The 27259-nt window shown below is 37.2% G+C and overlaps 5 protein-coding genes and 1 long non-coding RNA gene across 14 annotated transcripts; 2 read left to right on the top strand and 4 right to left on the bottom strand.

Moving 5' to 3' along the window:
* Positions 1 to 15: 15 nt before the first annotated feature.
* Positions 16 to 923, bottom strand: LOC135166470 (uncharacterized). 2 transcript variants are annotated; one of them, XM_064128728.1, is made up of 4 exons: positions 866 to 923; positions 696 to 781; positions 345 to 634; positions 16 to 279 (listed from the first exon to the last, which is right to left on the bottom strand). In XM_064128728.1, the coding sequence occupies exons 2-4, from the start codon at positions 721 to 723 to the stop codon at positions 16 to 18; spliced, it is 582 nt and encodes a 193-aa protein (XP_063984798.1). In that variant the 5' UTR covers positions 724 to 781; positions 866 to 923. The 2 variants fall into 2 exon arrangements, with proteins under 2 accessions (XP_063984798.1, XP_063984797.1); XM_064128727.1 differs by lacking the exon at positions 866 to 923 and having other exon boundaries at positions 696 to 833.
* Positions 872 to 11930, bottom strand: LOC135166461 (proclotting enzyme-like). 3 transcript variants are annotated; one of them, XM_064128690.1, is made up of 8 exons: positions 9635 to 9841; positions 6610 to 6871; positions 6488 to 6559; positions 5228 to 5846; positions 4292 to 4500; positions 3709 to 3901; positions 3193 to 3470; positions 872 to 2128 (listed from the first exon to the last, which is right to left on the bottom strand). In XM_064128690.1, exons 2-8 carry the CDS (start codon positions 6752 to 6754, stop codon positions 1833 to 1835), a joined length of 1812 nt encoding a protein of 603 aa, XP_063984760.1. In that variant the 5' UTR covers positions 6755 to 6871; positions 9635 to 9841; the 3' UTR covers positions 872 to 1832. The 3 variants fall into 3 exon arrangements, with proteins under 3 accessions (XP_063984760.1, XP_063984761.1, XP_063984762.1); XM_064128691.1 differs by lacking the exons at positions 6610 to 6871; positions 9635 to 9841 and adding an exon at positions 10579 to 11930; XM_064128692.1 differs by lacking the exons at positions 6610 to 6871; positions 9635 to 9841 and adding an exon at positions 9862 to 9917.
* Positions 11931 to 12047: 117 nt separating this feature from the next.
* Positions 12048 to 20035, bottom strand: LOC135166456 (SAFB-like transcription modulator). Of its 5 annotated transcripts, none has more exons than XM_064128673.1 (12): positions 19694 to 20035; positions 19269 to 19356; positions 18916 to 19070; positions 18295 to 18678; positions 18064 to 18088; positions 16959 to 17112; positions 16134 to 16174; positions 15618 to 15883; positions 14454 to 15352; positions 13724 to 13888; positions 13380 to 13522; positions 12048 to 12954 (listed from the first exon to the last, which is right to left on the bottom strand). In XM_064128673.1, the coding sequence occupies exons 1-12, from the start codon at positions 19814 to 19816 to the stop codon at positions 12626 to 12628; spliced, it is 2772 nt and encodes a 923-aa protein (XP_063984743.1). In that variant the 5' UTR covers positions 19817 to 20035; the 3' UTR covers positions 12048 to 12625. The 5 variants fall into 5 exon arrangements, with proteins under 5 accessions (XP_063984743.1, XP_063984744.1, XP_063984745.1 ...); XM_064128674.1 differs by having other exon boundaries at positions 13380 to 13519; XM_064128675.1 differs by having other exon boundaries at positions 16134 to 16171.
* A 293-nt stretch (positions 20036 to 20328) lies between these two features.
* On the top strand, positions 20329 to 23539 carry LOC135166464 (serine/threonine-protein kinase RIO2). 2 transcript variants are annotated; one of them, XM_064128721.1, is made up of 4 exons: positions 20329 to 20597; positions 20718 to 20797; positions 20904 to 21045; positions 21230 to 23539. In XM_064128721.1, exons 2-4 carry the CDS (start codon positions 20732 to 20734, stop codon positions 22471 to 22473), a joined length of 1452 nt encoding a protein of 483 aa, XP_063984791.1. In that variant the 5' UTR covers positions 20329 to 20597; positions 20718 to 20731; the 3' UTR covers positions 22474 to 23539. The 2 variants fall into 2 exon arrangements, 1 of the variants encoding a protein (XP_063984791.1); XR_010299688.1 differs by having other exon boundaries at positions 20331 to 20797; positions 21230 to 22820; positions 23351 to 23539.
* On the bottom strand, positions 23365 to 24449 carry LOC135166473 (uncharacterized). Its single transcript, XR_010299689.1, has 2 exons — positions 23841 to 24449; positions 23365 to 23767 (listed from the first exon to the last, which is right to left on the bottom strand). It is a non-coding gene; the product is annotated as an uncharacterized LOC135166473 (long non-coding RNA).
* On the top strand, positions 23432 to 27054 carry LOC135166471 (sorbitol dehydrogenase-like). The gene is made up of 7 exons (XM_064128730.1): positions 23432 to 23538; positions 23887 to 23920; positions 24789 to 24949; positions 25012 to 25175; positions 25474 to 25658; positions 25984 to 26159; positions 26505 to 27054. The coding sequence occupies exons 1-7, from the start codon at positions 23485 to 23487 to the stop codon at positions 26778 to 26780; spliced, it is 1050 nt and encodes a 349-aa protein (XP_063984800.1). The 5' UTR covers positions 23432 to 23484; the 3' UTR covers positions 26781 to 27054.
* The last annotated feature ends 205 nt before the right edge of the window (positions 27055 to 27259 follow it).

The following is a 27259-nucleotide window of genomic DNA, read 5'->3' as shown; positions in this document are numbered from 1 at the left end:
GCAAAAATAATAGTTTTAATAATTTGGATTCGTCAATCGGTATTGCATGGACTGCTGGTGTAAAGCGTCCGGAATATCCGTCCCATAATACGTCGGTTGGCAGTAGAACGACTGCACCTGGTGCCTGTGCTCTCTCAAGTACTTCTGATGAAGCACCGAGTCCAACTGATTCAACCAGGAATTCAATTCCCAGTTCTTACGCATCTTCCAGCCCTTCTGGAATCTCTTCTGCTGATGGTAGAATTCCCACGCCCTCTCCCTTCTCCATCGTGCACTCTCCTAATCGTACCCCAGAATTTGCGTAATCACGAGGAATTAAAGTGTAATAAGTGTGGTTAAAGTACCTCATCCTCTTTTAGCCTCTTCCTTTTGCTGTCTTCCGGTTCAGGACGAGGTTGTTTATGAGCCTTTTGTCGATTTTCGTGATCCTTTCGGGTGACTTTCCGGGTGGTCTTCGAGGAACTGGAAGATGTTTTACTTTTTACTTGAGGTTTTTCAATTTTTTTGCGGACGTTCATCGTCATTGGGGATTTATTCTCCGGTGGAGGTGCCTCCAGTGAAGTTTTTTGGGGCTCCGTGTTCAGATAGGACGACCACTCCTCGCAGACTCTCTTGTGGAGCTTCACTAGGTGATCTGCATGATAGAAAAGGTAATAATATTGGGGTTTTTTTATGATAAAAATTTGATCAATTACCATTGTCATTCAGAGCTTTTTTAACCATCTCCTTGATGATTTTCTTCAAGTCCTCATCTGAGATACTCTCCACCTTCTGGTGAGCCCTTTTTTTTGCAACATTTTCCATATTTTAAATTAAAACTTGATAATTTTGAAATGTACCTAAATGTCATTAAATCATAATTCACCTTCAATTGTTTCTAACTCCACAAATTTTATTGATATCACACAATGTACAGATTTCACATTATAATACATTAAATAACTTATTAATATAATATACTCGGCCATAACTGCTTGGAATGTGCAAATATTATGTACAGAAAGTAAAAACTCACGTTCTCAATTGCTTGAAACACTAGATCGAGCGATGCAGGGCAGAATCAGAATAGTTCCCACTCCCCTAATTTTTGTATTAAAAAACAACTCGAGCGAAGAACAATTCAATTCTCACAATGGATCTGCTCTGTTCCACTTAAGTAGCCCATGGGCAGGAATATAATGCATTGAATCGTGTCCCTGTTTCAGAGACTGGAGAAATCTAAATGTTATACTCATTCGCGAACAAATGCCATTCTTGGATCTCTTTCCAGGTTTTCAAGAAATTCAAGCCAATTTAAGAATTCTAAATGAAGTTTTTTCCCAACAGGTCGGGAATTTCTCAACATTCAAATGAAGTATGAAGTTTAATCCTTTCAAATAAATTATCGACATAAATAATAATTCTTCCTTCGTGAAATTCCCCATTAATCGACCATTTTTACTACTCTGGAATCATTAATGAACTCAATGGAAGAACAAATTAAAAACTTGAATAGTTTTTGGTCAGTTGAAGATAATAATGTTGACAAAGAGAGCGGGAAACGTTCCACAAGTTAATTAATAAAATTAATTTACAATAGTTTTCATCAAATGAACGCACAAAGTGACTGATAGAAACATTCAAATCAGTTTTATAATTTTAAACATGAAGTTCTGTTCAACAATTAATTATTGACTAAAATAATAGTTTATCATTCGTTAAATTGTTCATTGATTAACAATTACTGAGGGACCTGGTGGAAGAATTATCCGAGAAGAGGTTTTCATCAATTGAAAGTGAATAAAATCGTCAGGAAGAGCTGAATAAATTCGAAAAATGAATTAAAAAAACAATCAGTTCACATTAGTTTTGATCCAGTCGGCGTACGATGTGACTCTGGTATAGACACCCGGGTATCCAGGCTCTCCACATTTATTTCCAAACGATACGATACCAATCTGCATCCACTTGCCCTCTGCCCGCAGCATAAGTGGACCCCCGGAGTCACCCTGGCACGCGTCCTTGCCACCCTGGCTGTATCCAGCGCACAAAAAATTACCAGTTATGGGCTGAAAGTATGCTGCGTTGCAGTCCTCGTTCCTCCAGACCGGGAGTACCGCCTGCCTCTGCACAGTGCTCTCCTTTCCCCCTGCGGAAAATTCCCAAAAATGTTTTTCGGCTTCATCCAGGTCGCTGGGACCAGAGGGGGGAATCGCAGAGTAGTTGAAAGGCAAAGGGAAGGGGATAATATGGGTTTATTTATGTTTGAGTGAAGTATCAGATGATGCTAAGAGCAATAAAAAGGAAGTGAAGAGGAATTTCAATTGAGGTAAATGGAAAGATGTGTTCTGTTGCGGTTTCTCTGGTTCCGGGAGAGATAAAGGGACATTAAAAATATTCTTACGAGAATATCTGTCCATTTACTAGATGTGGTCATTTATCAGACCACGAAGAATGGAAAATGTCGATGTTGGAATTTTTATCTCAATTTTTTCTAAAGAAAAGGAAATGAAACTGAGATTTAGGAAAATTAAAATTGAAAAGTGAGATATGATTAATTGTATCAACTTCAGTTGGACAGGGTTGATTAATTGTATTAACTTCAGTTTGACAGGGTTCATAAAGGAAAGTCAATTATAGGACATAATGAGCCTGCCCTTCACTATTAATCAATATTTATTCTCCGTAGAAATGTTGGAGCTAATTTACGAAATAAAAAAAATATCCGACAAAAAATAGAAGTTTGAAAAACGTCGTAACTCCCCCCATCATTAATATTTTTTAATTTTCATTTTAAAAAATTTTTATTCACATCACCATCAGTAGAAAATAATTATTTAGAACTCAAAAAGGGAATGATTTGATTTTTTTATTGAGCGGATAATAAATGGAAACAAGGGCTTGTTCGAATGTTGATATAAAAAGTGTTAATGAAAGTGAAGAATAAAAAGTCTCTCGCTTTAATGCTCTCATAAACGAGATAATTTACGTTTCACTTGACCGGCACCCTTCAAAACAAATTTAAGAATAATAAACAAGAAATAAAAGTGGGCCTCGATCAACCGAAAGAAGCGAAAAATTATGTTATTACAGGCCCATTAATTTCAAAGATACTCAATGGATTGGAAAGCTGGGAAAATTCCATCAATAATAGTCATTAAATTCATCCTCTGAAAAGATAAAAATTAGAAAATTGGGAAATCAATCAATTACCGTAGTAAGTCGTTCCCCAGCCGACGACTGTAGGTCTTGTACCAGCAAAAACTTCGGAGAGATAACGACCCTGAGGCAGGCAAATTGGTCTGACGTAAGGGGTTTTTCTCACGGATCTACTCAATTCCAGTATAGCAATGTCGTTGTAGTAACCAACTCGTGAGAATTTATTGTGCGCGTGAACTGCCCTCACTTCATATGTCTCCGGGGATGATGGCTCATCGTCACGTTCAAGGTCAATATCACCGAGACGTACTGTAAATTGACGGGCTGCAAAGCTAAAATTTGTTTCGTTATAATTTTTTTATCGGGAGGAAACACTCAATAACAAGCGACACTAATTTAATAATTTAATATAACAGTGATTTTCAACAATTGGTTCAATAGAAAAATCGAATTGATCGATTCGCCACTGATTAATATTGATCTAAAAATCATAGCTCATCGATCAGCTCAGATCCTTAAATCATAATGCCAGTTAGAGAATACTTTTGTGATTTTTCGTTTGTTCCTTACGGTCTTTGTCGCATGTCTCTGGTGCAATGTGCAGCTGTAAGAATATGGCGAGGTCCTATGAGAGACCCTCCGCACCAGAATTCAGTTTTCCTTGTTCCTCTGAGAAAAATCGCTGCCATCCAGGGCCAACGTCCTGGCAGTGCCTCCTCGCCTCCAACAACTCGAAATTTTCCAGCATTCCTGACTCCACATTCTTCCGGATGGTTGACAAAATATTTATTAAATAGAGAATAGTCATTAAGGATGTCTATCCATTTTCCGCAAATCCTATTTATTTATATTTTTTAAAAATCCCAAATACTCGACTGACAACAGTCCAGCACATGAAATTAATTTCCCTGATGTTGGAAAAATTAATCGCACTAGTTTTTCCAGAAGTAAATCAATCCATTTTTCTCTTCCCAATTTTTAATAAATAAATTGAGTGGTGCCAGGTGGTCTGACCTTAACGGCCTTTCCCCACTCCCCTCTAATTAATTTATACCTCAAACTTTATTAGGTAATTTGTCAGTAAATATGAATGTTTAATGTTTGCGATTTTGTATAAACATCCTTAAATATGAATAATATAGTATTCGCTTGCCTTCGTCGTCCTGAATAAAATTATTCTCGATACTATCGACCCCGTCCAGTCCATTCGAACCATTTCCTACCGGAAGTGGCTTGAGCACGGTGCTGACGGTGGAAGTGGCTATCGGATAGAGAGGAATTGGCCGCGGTGTCACCGGCTTAGCTGGACGCTGAGGCCTCGGCGGGCGTCCACTTTCACTGACCGATGAACCCGTCCCTGGGCTACAAATGACAATTTTATCGTCGATTAAATTTCTATATCTGATCATAGAAAGTTGACGGTTACTTGACGCATTCATGCATCATACGAGGAGCCTTGATTATGCTTGAGAGGAAAGGGAGTCTAATGATTACGATTGAAACATAATTGAGGAAATTCTAAATGAATTATGACTTTCTTTGCGTCTGAATCAGTAGAAAAAATCGAGTGTGGCCGGATGGTCTAGGAATGTTTGCAATACGAATCCCCAATTAATAGAATGGTTTGAATGGTTTTGATGAACGAAATATAATTTTTCATTTAAAAAATTAAAGCAATTCTCATCTTCCAAGTCTGATTAGACCATCGGATTTTTTTTTTAAACACAAAACACGTTTTTTATCACATTCTGATTATGAATAGAATTCTTTGAATTTCGAAAATAATTAATTAGTTAATATAGCATTATAACTGGAGCCATATGTGATATGATTTTTCATTAAAAAAATTAAAGCCATTCTCATCTTCCAAGTCTGCTTAGACCACCAAATATTTTTTTTTACACAAAACACGTTTTTTATCACATTCTGATTATGAATAGAATTCTTCAAATTTCGAAAATAATTAATTAATTAATATAGTATTATAACCGGAGCCATATGCGATTCCCTGGCGGCGTAAAAAGTGTCCACACGTGAATAACAAATAATATTGGGACTTGAAAAATAGAAATTTATTAATATACTATACCTCACATTGGATCCATCCCCTTTATCAACAGGACAACAGACCCCCGGTACAAATAAGCTCTTGAAGCACAGGGACTGCCTCAACTTCGTGAGATCCAAAAGAAGTTGAGGGCAGTTACTCAAGTCCTGACACTTGCCCGGAGTTCCCTCGGAGGTGGTGCACGTCGAGGAGGCCGCCTCCTTATCCCTGTTAATCACAGTCTCCACAGTGGTTGTACTCTGGGCCTCGGGAGCTGCTGCAGACGTTGCTGAGGGTCTCAAGGGCAATGTTACCCCTCGCACCAGAGGTGCGATGCTGTCGGTGACGTTCCTCCCAAGAATATTTTTGGAGATTGTGTAGATGGCTGAGGGTAACTCCTTAGGGGGACTCTCAGAGTCAACTCCTCTCGTCATATTCACTATGTAACTTCCCACAGTGTTCAGGGCCCCCAGGGTCTCGCTGATGGTCATGAGAGGGTCAGACCGGGGCTCTGATTGTCGAACTAGTCTCGTGTACTGCATCTTCGAGGGGTCCTGCGTGTCACGTCGGTACAGGGGACTCCTCGGGGGTCCATCATTCCAGGAATCACTCCATCTTCTTGTTAAAGGGTAGTGCGACTGTTGGGGTCGAACTCCATATCCTGATTTACATATTATTTTTTTTTTCATGGAAAATCCTCACTGAGAAGTGTGAATTTTCTCATGATTTATTTATTTATTTATCGATGTTATGAATATTCAAGTCGTTTACAGTTTGGAATGAGGGATATTCTAAACTCATTTCCATCATCAATTGAGGTAATTAAATGTAATGAATTCAATGGCGTGAGAAAAATTTAGGAGAAATCATGAATCTTCACTATTTCGACACTAATTTTCGTTCTGAATTATTTCTCTATTTGTTGTCCATAAATAAATAATTGGCGGTTTTTTAATGAATAGAATGGATTTTGGGATAGATTTTTAACTAAATTATTTAAAGAAAGTATTTATAATTTTGGCAAAGTGTAATTTTTAAATAAGCTCGCATTAATCTTCCTTAAAAATCCATTTATTAATCGTTTTCAGATTAAAAAATGTTTTTTAATAGGTCAATTTGCAGATTTAAACTGAGATGTGCAGAGGAAATAACTGAACCGTTACAAAATGTCCACAACTCAAATGCTCATGTAAAAAAATACTTTACAGTAGCAAAAACAGTCGGAGTGCTTGAAAATTCTTAAAATCGATAAATAAATAAGGTTTTCACTGCTGAAATAATCTTTAATAATTTTATACTCACGGGGATGAAGATACTGTGGATATTCCTCATAGGACCAAGCCCCCAGTGTCGACAGAGAAGCGACAAAAATTCCTGGAACGATGAGAATGAGTAATAACATATTAAATGCCATCATTTATTACCATGATAAATAAAGTAGGTCTCCATCGAAGGTGACACCAGCATGAAAATTCCAATCGGAAATCCCCAATTACACAACGAGTGATGTAACACCACGTGCCTCGCAGATCCGGGCTTTCCATTTTTCGTGGAAGAATCAACTTTCATCGTTAGGTATGACCTGAACCTTCTCCGGGATTATTTCGGGATATTAGCTCATAAAATTTCAGTTCAGCTACTAGTTCGTTAAATTTTAACCACTAAATGTGCAGACAGACCCTCTCCCTGGAAATTTCGATGAGCACCTTTCGTAATTGAATATTTAATGCACTTTTAGAAAAATTAAATTAAATTTCATGGGCAGTTGCCTATTAATTTGCAAGACATTGGCACTAAATACGATTATTTAAAGCTTTTGCGAAGAGACATATGCAATAAAAGTTGTGTATTTTTATCGCACCCATTGAACATGAAAAAATTTATCAAAATTCTTCCCTCTAAAAAATCCAAAAATTATAAAAATTAAATGTTATCAAGGAATTGTATTTAAATTTCTGTGCAACATGGTCATCCCCAAGAGCAATGCGATTGTCATAATTACAACTAATTAGCTCCTCTGGGAATGATCCGATCAATCCCAGGAAGATAATTTTAATAAAACGAATACTTATTTTGAGTAAATAAATAGTTAGTAAAAATAATTTTTCCCCGGGTATTAGACAAGATTATCTCAACATTTTTTAGCAATAAATTAATATATCCAGTAAAGCACTTTTTTGTTGCGTAGTTTCTCCAAAATACTGTGCAAATTCCTTCGAGACCTACTCTTCCCACTCAAAAATTAATTCATATGAAATTTCTCCGGACATATTCATATCACGCATCTAATCCTCCTGAGGGCCTCTAGAACAATGAATGTTGTCTAATTAGCATTCCAAAAATGTATCCCCTCCCCCCCCCCCACCACGAAATAAAAATTTCAATGTAAAAACAGCAGAAAAAATTTCAAAACTCAGACTGATGGAATGACGTGCGTGTCACAGAGGTAGGAAACAGGATTTTTCAATTCCCATTACGAGGCCTATGCGGCTCCATCGACGGTGAAAGTTACCCCAGCCGTGAAAGTGTGCCTTTCTTCCCATACACCACGAGCTGTGATTCATCGTGCTAGCTGAATGGTCTGTACACACCATGAGCTCTCCATCTCCCGAAATAAAGGCTAATGCGACCAAGAAGAGATGCGATGGAAGAGTTCAAAGGGAATCTCCAAGTTGAAGATCAATTTCAAAGGGCCATCAGTCACGAGACATTCGAAATGAAAAGGTACAAAAAAACATTGTCAACAGTCCGGAGAAAAGAAAATTATTTAAATGGGTTTATCGACATCACAAAGGAGAATGTTACCATCCGCAATTGTCACTCGGGGATGACAAAAGTAAACAACGAGAGCTCGGAAAATATTTACGTGCGGATGTGGGTGAAAGTTTTATGGTCATTCAAATAAAAAAAAAAGCCTACAACAGTCAAATTGATTTAATTTTCTCTTTTTGTTTTTTCCATTTACATTTTAAATTTTTTTTTCGTCTCTTCGATTTCAATTTTCGTTTAAAAATCGTCATTGCATTTAGTTTTTTCCTGTTTTTAATTTATTCATCTCCTCTTAACTTAGTTAACGTTCATTTTAGTCAGCATTTTTCGAAGATTAGCATTTTCCATTTAATTTTTTTATTTTCTTTTTTGCGCCTCCAAATTGATAATTTCATTTCTGTAGCAAAGTAGTAAACCAGGTTCAATTACTTGAGCAATATCTCCGAATCTAAGAGAGATATCGTAATTTTTGTGATTACATTTGTTGTAGATCTCAACTCGTTCCACAAAAAACGTTCTAATAAAAAATATTCTATCTCCCCTAGATTCCAAGATATTCATTAAAAACAGTTTAATAGTTAAAATCCTGAGTCTAATCTCGTTTTACCACTTTATTATTGATTTTACATCGATGAAACTGCGAATACGATTGAAAATTTTATGCGAATGAAAATAACAAAATCGTTATTATATTTTGTTGTTTTCCACTTCTAATTCATTATATTCTCTCCAGCTCATTAGTGTCCTCCTTACTCAGCACTTTTAAAGTATTTTTTCTCCCCAAAAAAGTCCAGTGAAAGTAATTAACAAAATTATCATCGCAATAGCAAAAAAATATCCGATATTCTGCGAATTTCGAATGAATGAAATTCTCGTAGACATGACCTGAATAACTCTCTAGTGTCGAGCATAAATACCGGGGCGTGGGCGTTCCACCCAATTAAAGGAAGAGATACTATTCAGAATCAAAATGATTCGTCTTTATGGCGCGTGCGAACGTTAACAAAGGAAGAAAACCAGCGGCACAATGTGAGAAGAGAGAAAAAAAATATAATATCCGAAGAAATGAGAAGCACTCGATGGCCGGAACGAAAACTCCGGATTTCTTCTTTCACGTCTTGATTGTTGTACCCTGTTACTGAACCGAATAACCCAGATATCAACATCAACTTCATTTTGCCAATGACTATTTTCCAAACTTCAATGCTCCCCTGATCACTGAATTACCCTCATGACAGATGTGATAATGACTGACTGCGAGAATAATTTACGTTCCCCAGATTACAAAAGAATTATGACGGTATCAACTATTTTGTAAAAGACAAGGGAAAAACGTCTCATAACTATTTAGTTGTTTATTTCTTTAAGGAAGAAATCATCTCTCTAAGATTAATTAAGATATCCTCGGAATCGGTATTTTAATTTGGGGAAACATTGAGATATGGGGTAAATTGTAGATATTTCTGATTGTCATCAGAAATCAGAGGAAATCATGAAGAAATAAAGTGATTTTATGAGTAATTAGAAATTGTCGCTGAAAGTGAAACCCAATATTTTGATTAAAGCTCACAGGTGCGACCCCCGTGACCTTTTTTAATTTAATTTAATTTAATTTAATTTAATTTTTCTATCGTATATGCGAGGTCCTTTTGACAAGTCGATTCGATGAATTTTACGTACATCAATTTGGGAAGATGTTCCAATCTAGCCCCGTAATAATTATTTTTCAATCAACTTCATGAATACATGAAATCATTAGATTCTCGAAAAATCATAGAACTAATGAAAAATCGAAGGAAATCACAATTTTCAATTCAATTGAGGAATCGCCTAAATAATTTGAGAAAATACAGAACATAATCCTATTTTTAAAACATGTTATGCATATGATTTAAGACACCATTCACCTCTAATATTTAAACAATCTCTACAAAGAGTATTTACAATTCTTTTTTACTGTGTGTGCAGTTCAACAGTTCAACGAGTTTGAGAAATAATCTTCCAACTCGAAAAATTTTCTCTCCCCAATATCTCAAAAAGTACTGCATTACATGTTTTTTCGCGTCAAAATATGTCTCATGATAATGTTTATCGCCGCAATCCATAAGGCTCAGCTGGCCAATGAGAGTAGAGTAATAATTGTAATTTTTCATTTTTACGGTGAAAAATAACGTTTAAAAAAAAAACTAGTGGATTCTAGCTCTTACAGGCTGTGATTTCATACGAGTGAAATCTGTGGTGAGCTGGTAAACTAGGATAAGTGCATTTGCGTTGATAATGAATTTTTCGGTTGAATCACTCCCCTATCAACCTGTTCACACAATTAAACCAAAAAAAGACAGTTTTCATTAAAAAAATCTCTTATCCTAATTTACCATTTCACCAAAGAAATTGAGTTGGTTCTGAAGACATTCGATTTTTGTTCAAATCTACATTATTTTTGGAATAGTCAAAACTATTATCGAATGTCCTATTAATAATTCAGCCCATTTCATCATTTTTCTTCAAAATATTCTACTTTTTTTATGCGAACTTCCTCGAACATGAGGAAGAAAAATCGTGACAATGGTTGACTGGCCATTCCCACGTGTCCCGAGTGAGCCTCTTGATGACAGAGTACTTACCCAGCACCCATGAAGACATCCTCAGTGTAAACTGCATTATTTATCCACTAGCATTACAATTTCCGGAAGAATATCACCACTCAACGTATTCACACGATGAAAATAAAACTGAGAAACTCAACAGGAGCCAAAATCCACTATTTTCCCACTCGACAGTACTCCAGTCTCATCAGGAGTTTAAAGTCGCGAAGGTATGTAAAAAAAAACTGTATTCCCTCGGACTTTTAAACCCCTTGTTTTGGTGTTGAGCCGGCAAAAATCGAATAGGAAGTGCGTAGAGTTGTTGGTAGTCGCAGGGACAGTCCTGACTACAACACGACTGTCCGTGAAAAGACCTCGACATACTTACCACCGAACGAAGAAGTTTACTCTCTCTCCTTTCCTCTTGGTTCATTTTTTTTTTCTTGAGGCGCCATCCCTCACGCCCCGTCCCCATATCCAAGGGAAAGTGGTTTCATTCCCCACCTGTTACTTTTGAGAAAAAACATGGTAAAAAAAAATCGTGATAAACACTCCGGTGTCCGATGATTCGTTACGAGAATGAGATTGTGATTCAGTCTCCAATGAAATCTTCTTTCTCTTTTCTCGGTACCTCATTCAATTCCAATGTGAATATTTCAATGAAAGTGCTCCAGTTTAAGGACTGATAAGATCAAATTTTTGGGGTTTTTGGAATGGGACAGGGCGTGACTGTTTGGCATTGATAACATCGCTCATTAACACATTTCTTTATCGTAAATCTCATTGACAATAGAAATTAATCATGTGAACTATTTCTCGCGGATGAATGAAGTTTCTTCCGAATATGAATTCAAAAAGTTTGAATAGTTCTTTGTGACTAGGATTATGGTAACGGTAAAATTTTAAATAATTAATCGTTAATTAATTGAAGTCCCCGTTGAATTAATGTACCAATTCCGTGGAGGAAAAAATTGTTCCCAGAATTGTCTGATGAAGTATGGTCTCATATAGGAACAAATACTATTGTTTAATTTTTTATCAAGTTTGATTTAAGAATATTCAATGATGTTATAGTTCTGAACACATATTTTTCATAGTGGAATGCTGATTATTTATAAATAATTAATAGAAAATGCTTTCAGCTTAAAAGACTTTCAGGCTTTTCCATTATCTCATTCATATTCCTCGAAAACTCAATTGGCTTTTTTTTAGATTTTGTAAATGTTATCTAAGTATTGAATCAAATTCAAATTCAATTCCACAATGTTACAAAAGTAAAATAACGATGAAATGTCTGGCACCTGACAATTAAATGGGGTTCAAATGAAAATGCTATTCACCTACAAAAGCAGAAAAGCATCAATTAATTACAGAAAAAATTTAAAAAATACTTTGACGTCCCCGAATAACGCGTAAAAATTTGTAAGTATCGCCCAAAATTTATTTTCAGGATTATTGCACTAATTTTCCTTCATCGCAAAGTAAATAACATGACAAAAAAAAAACCCTTTCTGCATCTTAAATGTCAATTTATTATGATAATTAATCCTATCAAGTAGAGATTAAACGTTACAGGTATAAACATTTTTCTCCCACTACATTCAATATCATGTGAATTCACGCAAATATTCATACCTTAATCAGTAGCGACGTTATCATTATACTGATTAACCAGAATGATTGCAAAACAAACTAAAAATATTGAGAATGGTCGGCACACATACCAATATACCAAAAAACATTTGATAATTTTTCATGGTGTGGCTAAACATTTGCCTGATTCTTCTATTATGCATGATTAACTAATTAACTTCCTCATCCTATTCCTCAAAACAAATGACGAAAGGCCGCGTGAATGTTTCTCACGCAACTCTCCTACTTTAGATGATTTTTCTCTTTTAAGTTTTTAAGATTTACGAATTCTATAAACAAATATACATAAATTCATGGAGAAAAGAAAAATTAATGAGAATAAATGAAATATCTGGTGAAAAAATGACCACCAGAACTGTACAGATAATACGTACGCGTGCTGAATGCGTATTAATCGAAAAAATTTCAACTAATTAGTTTCACTTTTTCAAGATTAATACTTTCTCAAACTGGGCATGGAATATTTATACGGGTCAAAGCGTTCGTTAGAAGGAGTTGTGCCGGGTGCTGTAATTCCCATGGACTGAATGGGACCACCCTGATATCCAATTGGTGGTCCTGGATGTCTCAGTGTATTTCCAGAACTACTGGATACCCATCTGTTGACACTGTCTGATGAACGATTACTCCAGCTCGATGGCTCATTCCTACCATCCCCTCGTTGGCTACCACTGCTAGATACTGCGTTGAAAGACTTTGAGGATGGTGCACTTCCGTGCCATCCACTGGGTGTTCTACTACCCTCGCTGTAACGACTGTCACCTAGAAAATTTAATTTTTTCTTTGAGTAAAAAAAAATTGATTAGTTGCGTCTTGCAAATGCAATTGGAGTAGAATAACTGAAATAATTCATTACTTCACGTCTGTTTGATATTTGTTTAATAATTTGCCATCGTAAATTATTATCTCATCAAAAATGAAAGAATCAGCTATTACATTTGATTAAATGATTTAAAAATCAGTTTAGAATGACGAAATGATAATAAGCAATGTCATTTTCTCATCACCTCACTACCGTTAGTAGAATGATTCATTACTTCCTAGTGATTAATTGGGGATTATAATTTTTGTTTATCGGAGAGTGAAGGAATGAATTATTCGAAAAATTGAAATACAGTCAGAGCTGAAAGATATTGCAAACAAAGTAAATGAACAGTGGAATTATAAGGGTAATGAAGGCAACTTACGTCCTTGTGAGCTTGAACCCGGTGGTTTTGAGCTATCACTGTAACGACCAGAGTCTCTGGAACTTCTGTGATTATCTGCATCGTTACGTCGCACTTCACGCTCACTGCGTCCATAAGATGTGCTGCTGGGTCTTTCGTATCTACTAAACATGACAAATGCCAGAGAAAAATTGTTAAATCACTTTTTCATGAATGAAATGACAAATTAGACAGTCAACGAGGTGGAACATAGAGAACAATTTTCCATCTTATGTTGACAAATTACCGTGGGATGAGTGATATAAGCCAGACCTTAGGATCATTAATTTGAGAATAAGGAAAATATCAAATCATGGTTTATTCACCTCTCTTTCACCTGACGTGGATCAATTGTTGATGTTGCAGTCGGTAGAGCCTCACGTCGTACGATGACCTCTCTACCTCGTGAGACATCAGTGAATGTTTCTGGACGACTGCTACGCGATGAAAATTCACTTCCACGTTTTTTCAATGCGAGATCTTGAGTTGATCTGAGAATCACAAAACAATTTGCTATTAATCTTTCATCACGATCAAATGATTTTTAAATGTGGAAATTCATTCTTTATAAATTGTTTATTAAAACAAGTTTTATCATTTGAAAAAATGCAATTTTTCAGTGATTTCACTGATCATCCCTCAAGATAGAACTTTCAATTTTCTCATATGAAAGAAAATGTACTTTAGTTTTTAAAATTTGCGATTTTGAAAGTTTTCTGATTTTTTATAAAAATCAAGAATATTTTTAAAAATATCGTAAAAGTCGCAAAAAAATATACTTTCTAAGCCTCATCATTATTTAATGACTCACAAATTGTTGTTGTCGTACGTATATTTTTACAATTTTTTCCTAACGTTTTGTTAATTTTTAAAAAGTTTACTGAGAACGTAGAAACATTTGTTTACGTTAATAAATCTGCATAATACATTAAATAATAATCTAACCTGAAAACCCTATCCTCAATAGTTTCTCAACGACACGATTTCCCCAAAAAGTCAAGAGGAATGAAAATTTTACTGAAATCCCCACATAAAAGACATCACCACAAAGCTTACCTCGTAGATTCATATCTTCCAGAAGGTGGTCCATCGATTCTCCTATCCGAAACACGATCAAGAAGTTCCGTTCTCCTATCAGTGACCCTTTCAGGGCTGTGTCGCCTGCTGTGCTCAGTAGTCAACCTTTTTCTCTCAGGTTCAGCAAACATTTCCCGGATATCCCTTCTGTCACTGGAGGACCTCTTGATAGCAGGTGGAGGGGGTACTCTCCTGCTCTCTTCGAGTCTCATCTGTTGTCTCTTGAGTTCGAGTCGCTCCCTCTCAAGTTTTTCACGCTCCACCTTCTGCCTCTCTCGCTCGAGCCTGAGCAGCTCTGCCTTCTCCTGCTCGATCTTCTCCCTCTCTCTCCTCAGCTTCTCCCTTTCACGCTCTAATCGTGTTGCCTCCTCCCTCTGCCTGCGTTCAATCTCCCGTTGACGCTCCATATCCTCACGACGCCGACGCTCCTCCTCACGAAGAAGACGCTCACGATCCCGAAGACGCTGTCTCTCCCTCTCCTCCCTGATCTTTGCAAATGTCAGGACATCGTCCCTTCGTCGTCTCTCACGACTACGGGACCTGGAGGCACGATGACCATCAGCTGGACGTGTACGTTTTTCATCTCGTTTACGTTCACCCTCTGGCTTTTTACTAGTAGATTTAGTTGACCTCGCATCGCCGTCCTTACCCTCGTCCTTCTTCTCGCTGATGTCGGATTTCTTCTCGTCCAAGTTAGCCTTTTCCTCAGACTTCTCACCAGCTTTGTCTTCAGCCTCTTTTTTCTCGACTTTCTCTTTTTTATCGGATGCGGAGTCGTGATGGAAATCCTTAGGCTTTTCCTTTTCATCTTTCTTCTCGGGTTTGCCATTTGTCGATTCACGTTTACGCATGTGACCTTGTTGGGAATCACCTTTGGCCTAGCCAAAAATAAATAAATTAACATAACTGGAGAAGTTAAAATAGAAGTTGAAGAAAACAAAGGCAATGACCGAGTTTTCCCTCAGAGTGAGGCTTTCTCTGAGCCTATAGGGCATCTACATGTTTAGTTTCACAAACAAATCAATAGAATTGTTAAAAATAAATAATAATAAACAGAGAATTTAGCACAAGAATATTTTTTTTACTTTTTCCTACCTAATGATTTAACAAAAAAAAAAAAAACATATTGGAAAAAATATTTACCTTCTCAACGGAAATCACGCGGCCATGCAGCTCAGTTCTATGGAGATGCTGAATACACTTGGCTGCATCTTCACTAGAAGACATTGTCACGTAGCCGTAACACCTGGCTCCTGGAGTTCTAGCATTAGTCACAACTTTAGCACCAATAACTTTTCCATATTTCGAAAAAATCTGCTTCAAGTCGGTGGCACGAGTCGTTGAGGATAACCCAGATACCCACAGGTTTCGGCTGCCTGCATTCGCAGGATTGCTAGTAATTTTCTTGTCTGCATTAACAAGAAAAAAAAAATTAGTTCTAAATCTTCAAGATGTGAATAGTAATTTTAATCGATAATTTCACGATATTGAAAAAAATAAGTGGCTTCAAATGGAGGTGTAAATATATATCAAAATCTTTCACCGAAATCACATGGACATTTTATGTAAATAGAAAAGTACTTCCCACTTATATTTAATGAATTATTGTTGCTCACTAATGTAATCATCATAATAATATAAATAAACAATTACGCTCACCCTTATCATCTCTCTTTTGTCCCTTGTTACTAGACTCACTGCTGTAAAAAATACAATATTAATATCAAATTCAAACGTCTTCACTCATTAATAAATAATCCATAAAGAATAATTAAATATATCTATATCTAAAAAAACCGCACCTCCCACATTCCCAACAAACCATTTATGAATTCTACAAGAGGCTCAAAACAATCCCTGGAACTACGTCGAGTTTCCAAAAATTGGCTAGCAATCCTTCCTCTCCCCTAATCCCCTTTCGATCAATTCCACTGGCACACCTTGTCGCGTAAATCCACCGTAGAAAAATCTTCAATCTTCTTTCTTCATAATCTTGTAATCTCGTTCAAAAAGTGCACGCTGATCCCTCCATAATTCCTCCTGATGTGATCCAACTGTTTCATCCACTTGCTGATTCACCAATCTCGAAAGTTTGCTAGCCAAAATTACATCAAGCCCTCGACATATTTTCCAGAGTTGACAATGCACCTCGCACCCACCAGCATGTGAAAATATCACCCCTCCCCCCCTCCTCTCCCACCCCCAAACGTCCAAAACAACCCAAATATAGTTATAAAAAATCGAAAGAATAAAAGTGAAATCTTGCGTGTCAACTGTCGTATTAATCTTGTGGGAAACAGGTTTAAGCGTTGGTTCGTAGAACTGTTACATCCAGGTGATGGCGTAATCCAGGAAGCTCAATCGCTTTTTTTTTTATCGAAATACATTTTTTATACATTTCCCTAAACATATTAGCCTCGATGGATAAACGTGACGCACTGTATATTTGTTTTTTTTTTTTTTGTTTAGCAATGTGAGACCAACCTCTTGCCTCCATCGTCCTTGTTCTTGTTCCCGGTTGCGTTGGATCCGCTGTCCTTGCCGCCAGTGTCACCTCTGCTACCTTTGGAATCTCCCTTCTTGCTGTTATCTTCAATTCTCTTCTTACCCCCACCATCTGCAGGAACAATCAAGCCAACTAGTGTACAGTGTCGTCAACATCCCCAACTGTTTTTGGTTTTTTTTTTTTTTAATAAATAGTTTTTTTAAGGAATTGTTTGGTCGGGTTTTGTGGTTCCATGATGAATGCGATTTGGATCGAGTAGTTGTTGGTGATATCTCGGTGCCTGAAATAAAAGTTTTCTCGCCCCCAAACACATCGTCCTCTGCTAAATTGTGGATTAGAGCTGATTCGCTCAGCTTGTTGTGTTTACACACGTTAATAATTATTTAGTTTCGTTTGCTGAAAGACAAACTGTGAGATAATGCCTGGAAATATCGTTCTTTGTCATTTCTTTTGTCTCGAAATTAAAGAAAAAACAACGAAAAATGGAATAGAATTTTTTTTTTTTTTATCGATTTAAATCGCTCCGTGCAGTTGTGATAATGATGAATTATTATTTTTCTAACTGATCCAACGTTGCTCTATCACTTTATCTACACTATTTAACGGAATTTGAATGAATTTTAAATGGCCGGCATCTTCGAATCGGGAGCTGCAGTGGAGCTTTTCTCGAGATGACGTCACTTGCCAGAATTGAAGATCATTTCTCCCAGTCTGGATTCGCTTACTTGGGATTTTTGTTTGGTACAACTTCACGAGTTTTTCTTATTAAATTTGATTATTGGAGGTACTTTACGGTAAAATGGTTGATTTGTTTGAATGGTAAGTTCCGGGGCATCCGCTGATGAGTCTTCTCAACTCGTATGCGGTTTAGGCTGGAGATTTAGGCTCGATTCTCCTCGATCTTGAGTCCAACCGCTCTGGTTTTTCAACATTACTTACGTGCTTGGAGATCCACCGATGTTTATTTCATTTTGGTTATTATCCACAGGGAAATTTGCTCGATTTTTTTTTCATTGGTCTTGGGGAGTTCGTTTCGAGGGGTTTTATTCTAAAAAAGGGACTGGAGATAAGGGTCCGACTTACCTTTCTGCCTGACGTGCATCTCTGTCTGCAAGTAGAAAAATTATTCATTAGACTTTTTTTATTGAAATTTTTTTAAAATAATGAAGATAAATTGAAAAAAATAGTCCTATTCATCGTTAGTTCACTCAAATTGCTGTACATTTTTTCAAAATTTGAATAACATTCAATCGATGGACTTGAAAAAAATTAAAAACCAAAGATTCTCCCTGAGAAACTGAAAAATTGACGTACCTCCTCGGCTAGGAGGTTTTCTTCGTCCTCCCCGATGGTCAAATTGATGGAATCCTCATTATCGATGCCGTTAGCTTCAACAGTCGCTGATGTGGTATCAGATGATAGAGTAGGAGGAGAAGGAGCGATTGGAGTGGCATCAAGGCTAATTTTTTTCTCAGACTCCTTGTTCATCACAATCGTCTCAGGTTCCTTAACACTCTCCTTCTCCACTGCCTCTACCTCCATACATTCTTCCTCCACCTCCTCTTCCTTCTTGTCCTTTATCGCTTCTTCCTCTTCCTTCATCTCTTCTTCCTTCTCTTCCTTCTGTTCTCCCTTCACCTCTTCCTTCTTAACTTCTTCGTTGACTGATTCTTCGTGTTCAGCAGTCTCTTGGGTTTCCTGAGAAAAAAATTAATCGATAAATTAATTGAATCGTTCAATTCCCAGTTAAAAAGAAACGATGAAAACATCCCAGGTACAACAGCCTATCTTAAATCATCAATATCTCCTTTCGAAAGAATTCAATTCGATCCAATAAAGGCTCTTTTTAAACTCTCAAGTAATCGGCTAAAAAATCGAGATATTCAAGATTTAAAACCGCCCATTAACCCTTCTTTCCAAGGACATGGCATTTACATTTTCAGCTGCCGGGTTGTCCTCCACTTCAGCCATTGAAGATTTTGTCTCTTCACTGATTGTCAGCTGATTTTCTTTACTGTTATCGACGGTCTCCTCTTTATGATTACTCTCCTGCGTTTCTTGAGACTCTTCCGAAGGGTTTGATCCAGTAACTGAGGACAAATATATCGATAAATTAATGCAAATAATGAATGACAAGAAATTACATTAATCTAGGTACGTTCCATTATCTGGAGTGTTTCTCTTTCTCAGGGAAATACCATCAATGCCTCTCCCCAGAAATAATATTTTCTCAGTATGTCAACTTCTCATTCACCTGAGAAACCCAAAAACATAAATATAACACGTACCACTGTTTTTTCGAGGGCTTATCTTGTTTGTTCCACCACAGGGAACAATTAGGTACGCCTCTGGATCGTCTCCCTCCTCGGTAATCGCCTGAAATCATTAGAATACTCATGAGACTTCCGTTCCTGGGAACCACGCCACTAAGTCGTTCATCGTTGATTTTCTTTTATAAATAGAAGAAGAAAAAAATGTCGAGTATTGGAGACAAAAATGTCCAACACTGGGCCTTACAGCGTTGAGTATAAAATTAGTTTGGGTGAAAAATGAGCATCTATGTCAACGTGCGAGTAATCAATAGGGTTAAAATGGCGCCGGTGTAAACCACGCGACGCCCGGGCACCCGACAAGGCCATTGGCATCCACGAATAGCCCCATACTTCCTCGTGACCTACCAAAAATTTGATAACCAAGGAATTACGATCTTTACCTTTGACAAACGTTCGAGAAGAGCCGCTTTGTTTCCAGTTTTATCGAGACCCCGTCTCTCCAGCTCAGTTTTCAGATCTATGACCCGAAGTTCGGTCAATTTTTTTCCCTCGGCATCGGCCATTATTATTAAACACTGCTCACTTGTCTGGTGAGGAGATTCACACGAATGTTTTTTACTACTAGCACTTATTCCGTGGACGAACACTGGGGGGCCAATGTTAACGAATTAATTCTCGACGTCGCGAAGGTACTTGGTACATCGGACGATGATTTTAACCGAGTAATATCGTGTTTTTTCCAGATGCCTTCGCTCTACAAGTAAAGTGAACGCCGTGGAATTGCACCAACTGCGCAGTCGAACATTGCGCAGTCATCCCTACATACGTATGTAGATAACCGTCAGGTGATTACTTCAAAAAGAACTAATTCTATGATTTGTAGTAGGTTTGTAAATGTTTGTACTCAGCTTAAAATGTTTTGTTGCTTTATCATTTATTTGTAAATAAATAATTAAAAATCCAACATGCACGTTCACCGTCGTAGTTCATGCGCCACCGCTACGATATTTTCCGGTTGAAGCCACTCCATAAGCGTCAGCGATCTCCCCTGTAACCTCTGATATTTTCAGAGAGTCGTTTGTAGTTCAATAATTTATTTGTCTAATTTTTGGTCAATGGGAAATGTATCAGACAGAGATCACTACTTACAGGTAGTCGACGTTACCGACGGTGGTGCCTGCCCTAACCTCGTTTTTGGGTGCACAATTGCTCTCTGCATCATACTTTACCCGTGGTTAGTCGAGGCGACGTTCCCTCGTGGCGTCTAGGAGAACTTGTCACCAATACCCTCCCCTGTATCGTACCTTATTCCCATATCTATCAGTCACATGTGACACACGTGAGGTTAGAACGACCAAAAACAAATTGGAAGTGTTATACTTCGAAAGTGAATAACAAATCCAGATAATTGTAATTACCGTATTCAGTGTTTCGTTCATCTCATTGGATTACAAAATATTGCAGAATAAAACGAAAAAATGGGAAAACTCAACGTTACGATGTTACGTTACTTAACCAAAGAGGATTTTCGAGTCCTGACAGCTGTGAGTTTCCCAAATTTATGCCATATATTCCCCCAATCGTCTGAAATGGCCAATTTTTAATGCATTTTTCATCGTTATGTTCATTTATTTCTTTTCTGCTCTCAAGATCGAAATGGGAATGAAGAATCACGAGCTGGTGCCAGGTTCCTTAATTGCCCAAATCGCTAATTTACGTCATGGGGGAGTACACAAGTTGCTGAAGGAGCTGAGCAAACACAGATTAGTCAGTTATGAGCGAGGAAAGCACTGTAGGTCACAACAAAGCATTTTTTTCATAATTATTGTCTCTTGATTAGCTTCAAAAATTTCTGCTCGAATCCAGATAACTGCAGATAATCTAATAATTGAATGATGAAAAGAATCGAACAATTTACCAATTAATTAATTACTGAAAGAATGAATGAATGACTTGAGTAATTTTTGATGATACAGATGATGGATATCGTTTGACAAACGCTGGTTATGACTATCTCGCACTTAAGGTCCTGGTGGCGCGTGGGGTAGTCTCATCATTTGGAAATCAAATAGGTGTTGGAAAGGAATCTAACATTTATGTTGTGGCGAATGAAGAGGGCAAGCCAGTCTGTCTGAAATTGCACAGACTGGGTAGGACGTGCTTCAGAAACATCAAGGGGAAGAGGGACTATCACAAGCACAGGAAATCAATGTCCTGGCTTTATCTGTCGAGGATATCAGCGACTAGGGAATTTGCTTACATGAAGGCCCTCGAGGACAGGGGTTTCCCGGTGGCCAAAGCCATTGACTTCAATCGACACTGTGTTGTGATGGATCTGATCGAGGGAGGACCTTTATGTGGAGTTCATGAGGTTGATAATGTTGAAGACCTCTACGATCAACTGATGGACCTGATTGTGAGATTTGGCAATCATGGAGTCATCCATGGAGACTTTAACGAGTTTAACATCATGATCACCGACGAAGGAAAACCGATAGTCATAGATTTCCCCCAGATGATTTCAACTGAGCACGTTAATGCCGAGTATTACTTCGAGAGAGATGTCAAGTGTGTCAGGGATTTCTTCAGACGTCGGTTTGGATATGAGAGTGAACTGTACCCATCTTTCAAGGATCTGGCTCGTGAAGACTGCGTAGACGTTGAGATAAAGGCAAGTGGTCTGACAAGGCGGATGGAGAAAGATCTGCTGATTGAAATGGGGATAGAAGAGGAGGAAGAAGCCTTTGAGGATGCCCTGGACGACTCCACGGCTCTTCACGACGAAAAAGTAGATATTCTCCCGGACGATTTCGATGAGCAGCAGGATGTACACTCACAGCACCAAACAGTAGCTTCAGACTCTTTCCAAAATGAAATCACGATTGGAATACAAAATGAAAGAACAGAAGAGCCAAATGAAATTGAACTTGGGAGAGACGATGAGCTGAATGATGTCGTTCCAGAATTGGTAAATCTCTCGATGGCAGTGTGCAGGTCGGACTTTGACGATGTGAGAAGTGTTAGGAGCGTCTCCACTGTGGCGACAATACCACCCGACGTAATAAAGGAGCGGGCGAGACTCGCTCTACAAAAGAGAAATAAAAAAGCCCAGTCTAGGAAGGTTGTGGCTAAGGGAGAGGCCAGTGCGACCACTCGAATTCGTCGTGAGAACAGGGACAATATTCAACAGTCAACGGGGGGCTTCTGGGGCGGTGATTAGGGGTCAGAATGTCTGTTATTCTGTTCTGAAATAAATTTTTTCCACTTAAATATTATTATTTAGCTCAGTGGCTGTATTTTGAAACATTAAAAAAAGTCAAGTTGTAATTTACATACGTTTAGAGAGATAGTTTATTTTAAACGAATAATTCTTTGGTGAAGTGCTGAAATGAGCTCAGATAATTTGTATTTAGCGGTATCTTTTTATAAATAAATCGAAATCCTGAGGAAATCATTTTATCACTTCACTGCGGGATTCTCTTATTATTGTTAAAAATGAGGGAATCAATAAAATCATTGATTAAGGATGATATTAACTAATGAAAAGCTTAAAAACGATGAATTAAGGTAATTAATTCATTATTTAATTAACACTTTTCTTAGCTGTTCAAATATTTTTTCTTTTTCGAATATTTTAAAGCACAATCATATTGAAATTTATGTATCTGCAGTGATACTTTACTAAATTTGAATAATTTTTTAATTACTCTAAATAAAGAACGAAAAAGGAAAAAATCGCATTTTCCAATTATCAATTTAGAAAATTAATATTAAATAAAATGACCAACTCATAATTCAATCACAGCTTTTCTTCACCATCCAAATTATCTTCGTTTCAAAAAAATTTTTAAATATTATGCTCTCTGAAAAATTATAATTCTAATCAATTAATATCTTCCAAAAGCGATTATCAGAGGAGACTTTAATTAATAATTTTTAGCGGTAATTTTGTTTTACGTTTGAGTAATTGTTAAATGAACAATAAACTAACTATCATTTCTATAAATTTTTGTTATCGTCTTCATAAAAAAAAATTACATGATTGTGGAACTGATGTTGGCAATCATTAATTTTTAATTCCACATGTTACTCAACAGCGATAACGGTAGTATTTGCGCGACCTGTTTCGTGGAGAACACGAGCACCAGTCGGTGTTCATTCTCTCACTGAACATCGAACAATCACAAGTGTTTCCAATTTTCTGATTTCGTTGCCAAGAAATATTGTGATTATGGCAGGCAATAATTTAACAGCTGTGCTCTATGGCATCAACGACATCAGACTGGTCAGTGTATTATCATTAATTAATTACTTATCCCTTCATTAATTACAAGAGAAGAATTAACTGTATCGTTATCCAATGTGGAAAATATCGAAAGTCTATTAATTTATGGAACACCAGGAAATCATGAACTTTTGCGTCTGTCCGTTTTTTCTCATTGTCTTTGATAGTTGTGCACACGTGTCGTATTGCAAACCGTCAACGTTCATTCAATGAACATTTACGAATGATACTGAAATTGAATTATTTTCAAGGTCAGCCTAGGCTCCACAACGATTTACATTATTGGACTCATCCGTACTTACTTCGTTTCTATTATTATGATTCTATTTTTAAATTTTCTCTTTGCAGGAAAACACTGCAATCGAGGAGCCTGGGGATAATGGTGAGTCGTATCATGTGTTTACTTTGTGCACATTAAAAAATTGAAGATAACATAATTCCTGGAATAGCAATCAAACTAAGAATGCGATTGTGAAGAAAAAAACAGGAAAAAATATTTTAATTTCAGAGCTGATGGTTCTTTCTTTTTAATAAATTTTTAGTCTCCAATTCCTCATGTCTGTAATGCATTACCATTCACGTAAGTCTATTAACTTTCTCAAAAGACAATAAAGGGACTTTGATGGAGATTTTCTCGTCATTTTTGGAAGAAAAACGATTTTTCTTCAAACTCTTCACGCACAATAATACATTTTTTTTAGTTTTTCTCTATAACTTTTTCCTTTTTTTTAATTCTTGTCGCACTGAAATATTACTATTGTTATGGTTGGACTGCTTTCACTTATGATTTATTGATCGACGAGTGGGACCTGGCAAAAGACACCTCCGTACTTTGCTACCTTATTGCTGACTTCATCTAGTTGCGAAGACGGAAAGGAGACGAAAATAAAATCAAGTGATTAAGCAAATGAAGTAAAAAACAAATGTCCAAATGTTGCACATCTTTTGTATAATTTTTTTGCGGTTCTAAAAACGTTTCCAAAATAGAAAAACAAAAAATTGCCTGAATTTTACACATGAATTTGCCGAATTTAGGACATGAGAGACTGAAAATCTATCTGAATGTCAAGTGAACAGATGCACCAACATGTGTCCAGGCACCTGTTCATCTGACATTCAGACAGATTTTCATTTTATTTATTAATTTCTTCCATTTCAGTGCTTTTAGTTTCATTTTAGGCGATTTTTATTATCTGCAACCATTTGAACTGGACAAATATAATATGACGATAAAATTTACTGTCCAACAGATGTTCTATTGGAGATGGGATGTGTCGGAATCTGCGGATCCGACGTCCACTACCTGGTGCACGGCCGAATTGGTGATTTCGTCGTAAAAGCCCCGATGATAATAGGCCACGAGGCAGCCGGGACAGTCACTAAACTCGGAAAAAGTGTTAAAAACTTGAAGGTAATTTAAAACAAATGTCATTGACACGTCGAACGGAAATTGTGATCCACTTGCTGTTGCAGATTGGCGATCGAGTGGCTATTGAACCCGGTGTACCCTGCAGAATGTGTAGTTACTGCAAAGAGGGAAAGTACAATCTCTGCCCAGAAATGATTTTTTGTGCAACACCTCCGGTTCATGGAAATCTTCGAAAATTTTACAAACATCCTGCTGATTTCTGCTTCAAGTAAATATTTGAGAGCTATTTTCCTTTATTTAATCAGAGCTTGGAAGCACTTACACTTGAAACGAACAAATGAACATTTAAAAAATGGAAAAACATAGCAACACTCGCTTTATCATGATTAGGTGATACTTGAGGAACGTATTTGTTACATGAATCGTCTCATCCAGCGGTTTATCATTATTTACTAACGTTATTGCAGTTATCAAGGTTCAGTAATAATTTTAAAGTCACAGTGATTAGACTCCATCGTCGATCTCCACAAGTTCAAGACCGTAAGACATGCGTTACACGTTTTCAGATTACCCGATCATGTGAGCCTCGAGGAGGGGGCACTCCTGGAGCCGCTGTCCGTGGGTGTTCATGCTTGCAAGCGGGCCCAGATTGGAATTGGATCGAAGGTGTTGATTCTGGGAGCGGGACCCATCGGTCTCGTATCGTTGTTAGCAGCTAAAGCAATGGGGGCCAGTAAGGCCCTGATTACTGGTATGTTTTTTCAATCCCTTAGTTTTCTCGTTAAGTGGATGGAGAGAAATTTTCTACAGCAATTTAGTACGAGTACTGGAAAAAAAATCAATCCCTTGGTTGTAAAAAAATTAATTAAGTAATTAATTAAGTAATTAATTGAGGTTGTTGACGTACAATTTATCGTGATTTATGGGAATATTTCTGGGGACTTTCCACAAATTTTCCCAGAACTTCCCGAGAAAATTGCTAATAAAATTCCCAGGGCGAGTACTGAAATTTTTTTCTGGTTTAAAATGTTGTTTCACAATTTTTTAATACTTTGATTATTGGGAATTTTCAATAGATATCGTCCCTGCGCGATTGGAAATAGCGAAAGAATTGGGGGCTGACGAAACACTCCTAGTCAAGGGTCTCTCTGAAGTACAGGTCGCAGCGAAGGTTCATGAACTCCTCGGAGGAGAGCCTGAGAAGACCATTGACGCCTGCGGGGCCGAATCAAGCATTCGAACTGCCATTTTCGTAAGTTAATCGGAAACAAAATTGTTTAATTATCAAAAAATTACTGCAAAATTTTGTACGATTCCATTTCTTTCGCTGAAAATAGTTTCAGCCGCAACAGGAAATTCTTCAATTGCTCTCTTTGAAATGAGTCCTTTTGAAGTAACTTGCAAATGAATAATTGGTAGAAGGAACACGCGTGTTTAATTTATGAAACGGTGCGGAGTTTCCCCACTGGGAAGGCTAATTTAAAGGTCTATTTAAAGGTCTACACCCTTCCAGTAAATAATAAATAAAATCTATGAATTATTAATTTGCATTTATTAATTTTTATTGTTAGATGAGTCATAATGTCTGTCATTGCAGGCCACTAAATCGGGTGGAGTAGCAGTTTTGGTGGGAATGGGCGCTCCTGAAGTTAAAGTTCCACTGATAAATGCTCTAATTAGGGAAGTGGACATTCGTGGAGTTTTTAGATACGCTAATGACTATGCCGATGCCCTGGACCTCGTGGCTTCTGGAAAAGTCAACGTCAAACCCCTCATAACACACAATTTTCACATGGAAAAAACCGTGGAGGCATTTGACGCAGCCAAGTCAACGACTAGTGGAGCTATAAAGGTCATGATCCATTGCAAATAGACCTGCAGAGATAACGATGTGTGCTGATGACTTGGGATCAAGTCAGAGCTGCTAGAAAAATGTTATTAATTCCAGTTAGAGATGAGAGTCATTTGAAAGATTTATAGTATCGTTGAGTGCAGCAGGAGAATTTGTTGTTGATGCACATACTTTTGATAAGAGTAGAAATGATTTAAATACGAAAAATAAATTGTGAGTGAGGAAATGTCTGCTTTGAGATTGAATGTCTTTGTATGTTATCGATATGGAAATAAAATATATTTTGTAAATGAAATTGTTGTTGGAGTAATCAGAAGAACTCGTTAAGTTTTACAAGGAGAGATCAGATGTGACTATGCCTAGTTTTTTCTCTCGACACAGTGGTGCTCTCACCGTCTGAAAATTCTGTGTACAGTTGACCATTGGTACAGTTGAACAAGTACGAACGGAGCCTCCCCAGTTTTGCTCCCAATCTCCTCTTATAATCTTTGGCAATACTT

Source organism: Diachasmimorpha longicaudata, chromosome 10 (genome assembly GCF_034640455.1).
Source record: "Diachasmimorpha longicaudata isolate KC_UGA_2023 chromosome 10, iyDiaLong2, whole genome shotgun sequence".
Taxonomy (NCBI): Eukaryota; Metazoa; Arthropoda; class Insecta; order Hymenoptera; family Braconidae; genus Diachasmimorpha; species Diachasmimorpha longicaudata.
This window is presented reverse-complemented; position numbering and strand designations above follow the sequence as displayed.

Bases quoted from the DNA above. Each gene is read 5' to 3' on its own strand.
- LOC135166471 (XM_064128730.1), top strand. From the start codon at position 23,485: ATGGCAGGCAATAATTTAACAGCTGTGCTCTATGGCATCAACGACATC. The intron at 23,539-23,886 runs GTCAGTGTATTA...TTCTCTTTGCAG, and splicing joins GCATCAACGACATCAGACTG to GAAAACACTGCAATCGAGGA. The intron at 26,160-26,504 runs GTAAGTTAATCG...CTGTCATTGCAG, and splicing joins GCATTCGAACTGCCATTTTC to GCCACTAAATCGGGTGGAGT.
- LOC135166456 (XM_064128673.1), bottom strand. From the start codon at position 19,816: ATGGCCGATGCCGAGGGAAAAAAATTGACCGAACTTCGGGTCATAGAT. The intron at 17,113-18,063 runs GTAAGTCGGACC...ACTGTACACTAG, and splicing joins GATGCACGTCAGGCAGAAAG to TTGGCTTGATTGTTCCTGCA. The intron at 15,884-16,133 runs GTGAGCGTAATT...TTGTTAATGCAG, and splicing joins ACAAAAGAGAGATGATAAGG to ACAAGAAAATTACTAGCAAT.
- LOC135166470 (XM_064128727.1), bottom strand. From the start codon at position 804: ATGGAAAATGTTGCAAAAAAAAGGGCTCACCAGAAGGTGGAGAGTATC. The intron at 635-695 runs GTAATTGATCAA...TCTATCATGCAG, and splicing joins AAAAGCTCTGAATGACAATG to ATCACCTAGTGAAGCTCCAC. The intron at 280-344 runs GTACTTTAACCA...GGGTACGATTAG, and splicing joins AGAGGCTAAAAGAGGATGAG to GAGAGTGCACGATGGAGAAG.
- LOC135166461 (XM_064128690.1), bottom strand. From the start codon at position 6,754: ATGAAAGTTGATTCTTCCACGAAAAATGGAAAGCCCGGATCTGCGAGG. The intron at 5,847-6,487 runs GTGAGTATAAAA...TATGTAAATCAG, and splicing joins TCCACAGTATCTTCATCCCC to GATATGGAGTTCGACCCCAA. The intron at 3,471-3,708 runs GTAAGGAACAAA...AACAAATTTTAG, and splicing joins AGAGACATGCGACAAAGACC to CTTTGCAGCCCGTCAATTTA.
- LOC135166464 (XM_064128721.1), top strand. From the start codon at position 20,732: ATGGGAAAACTCAACGTTACGATGTTACGTTACTTAACCAAAGAGGAT. The intron at 20,798-20,903 runs GTGAGTTTCCCA...TCTGCTCTCAAG, and splicing joins ATTTTCGAGTCCTGACAGCT to ATCGAAATGGGAATGAAGAA. The intron at 21,046-21,229 runs GTAGGTCACAAC...TTGATGATACAG, and splicing joins TTATGAGCGAGGAAAGCACT to ATGATGGATATCGTTTGACA.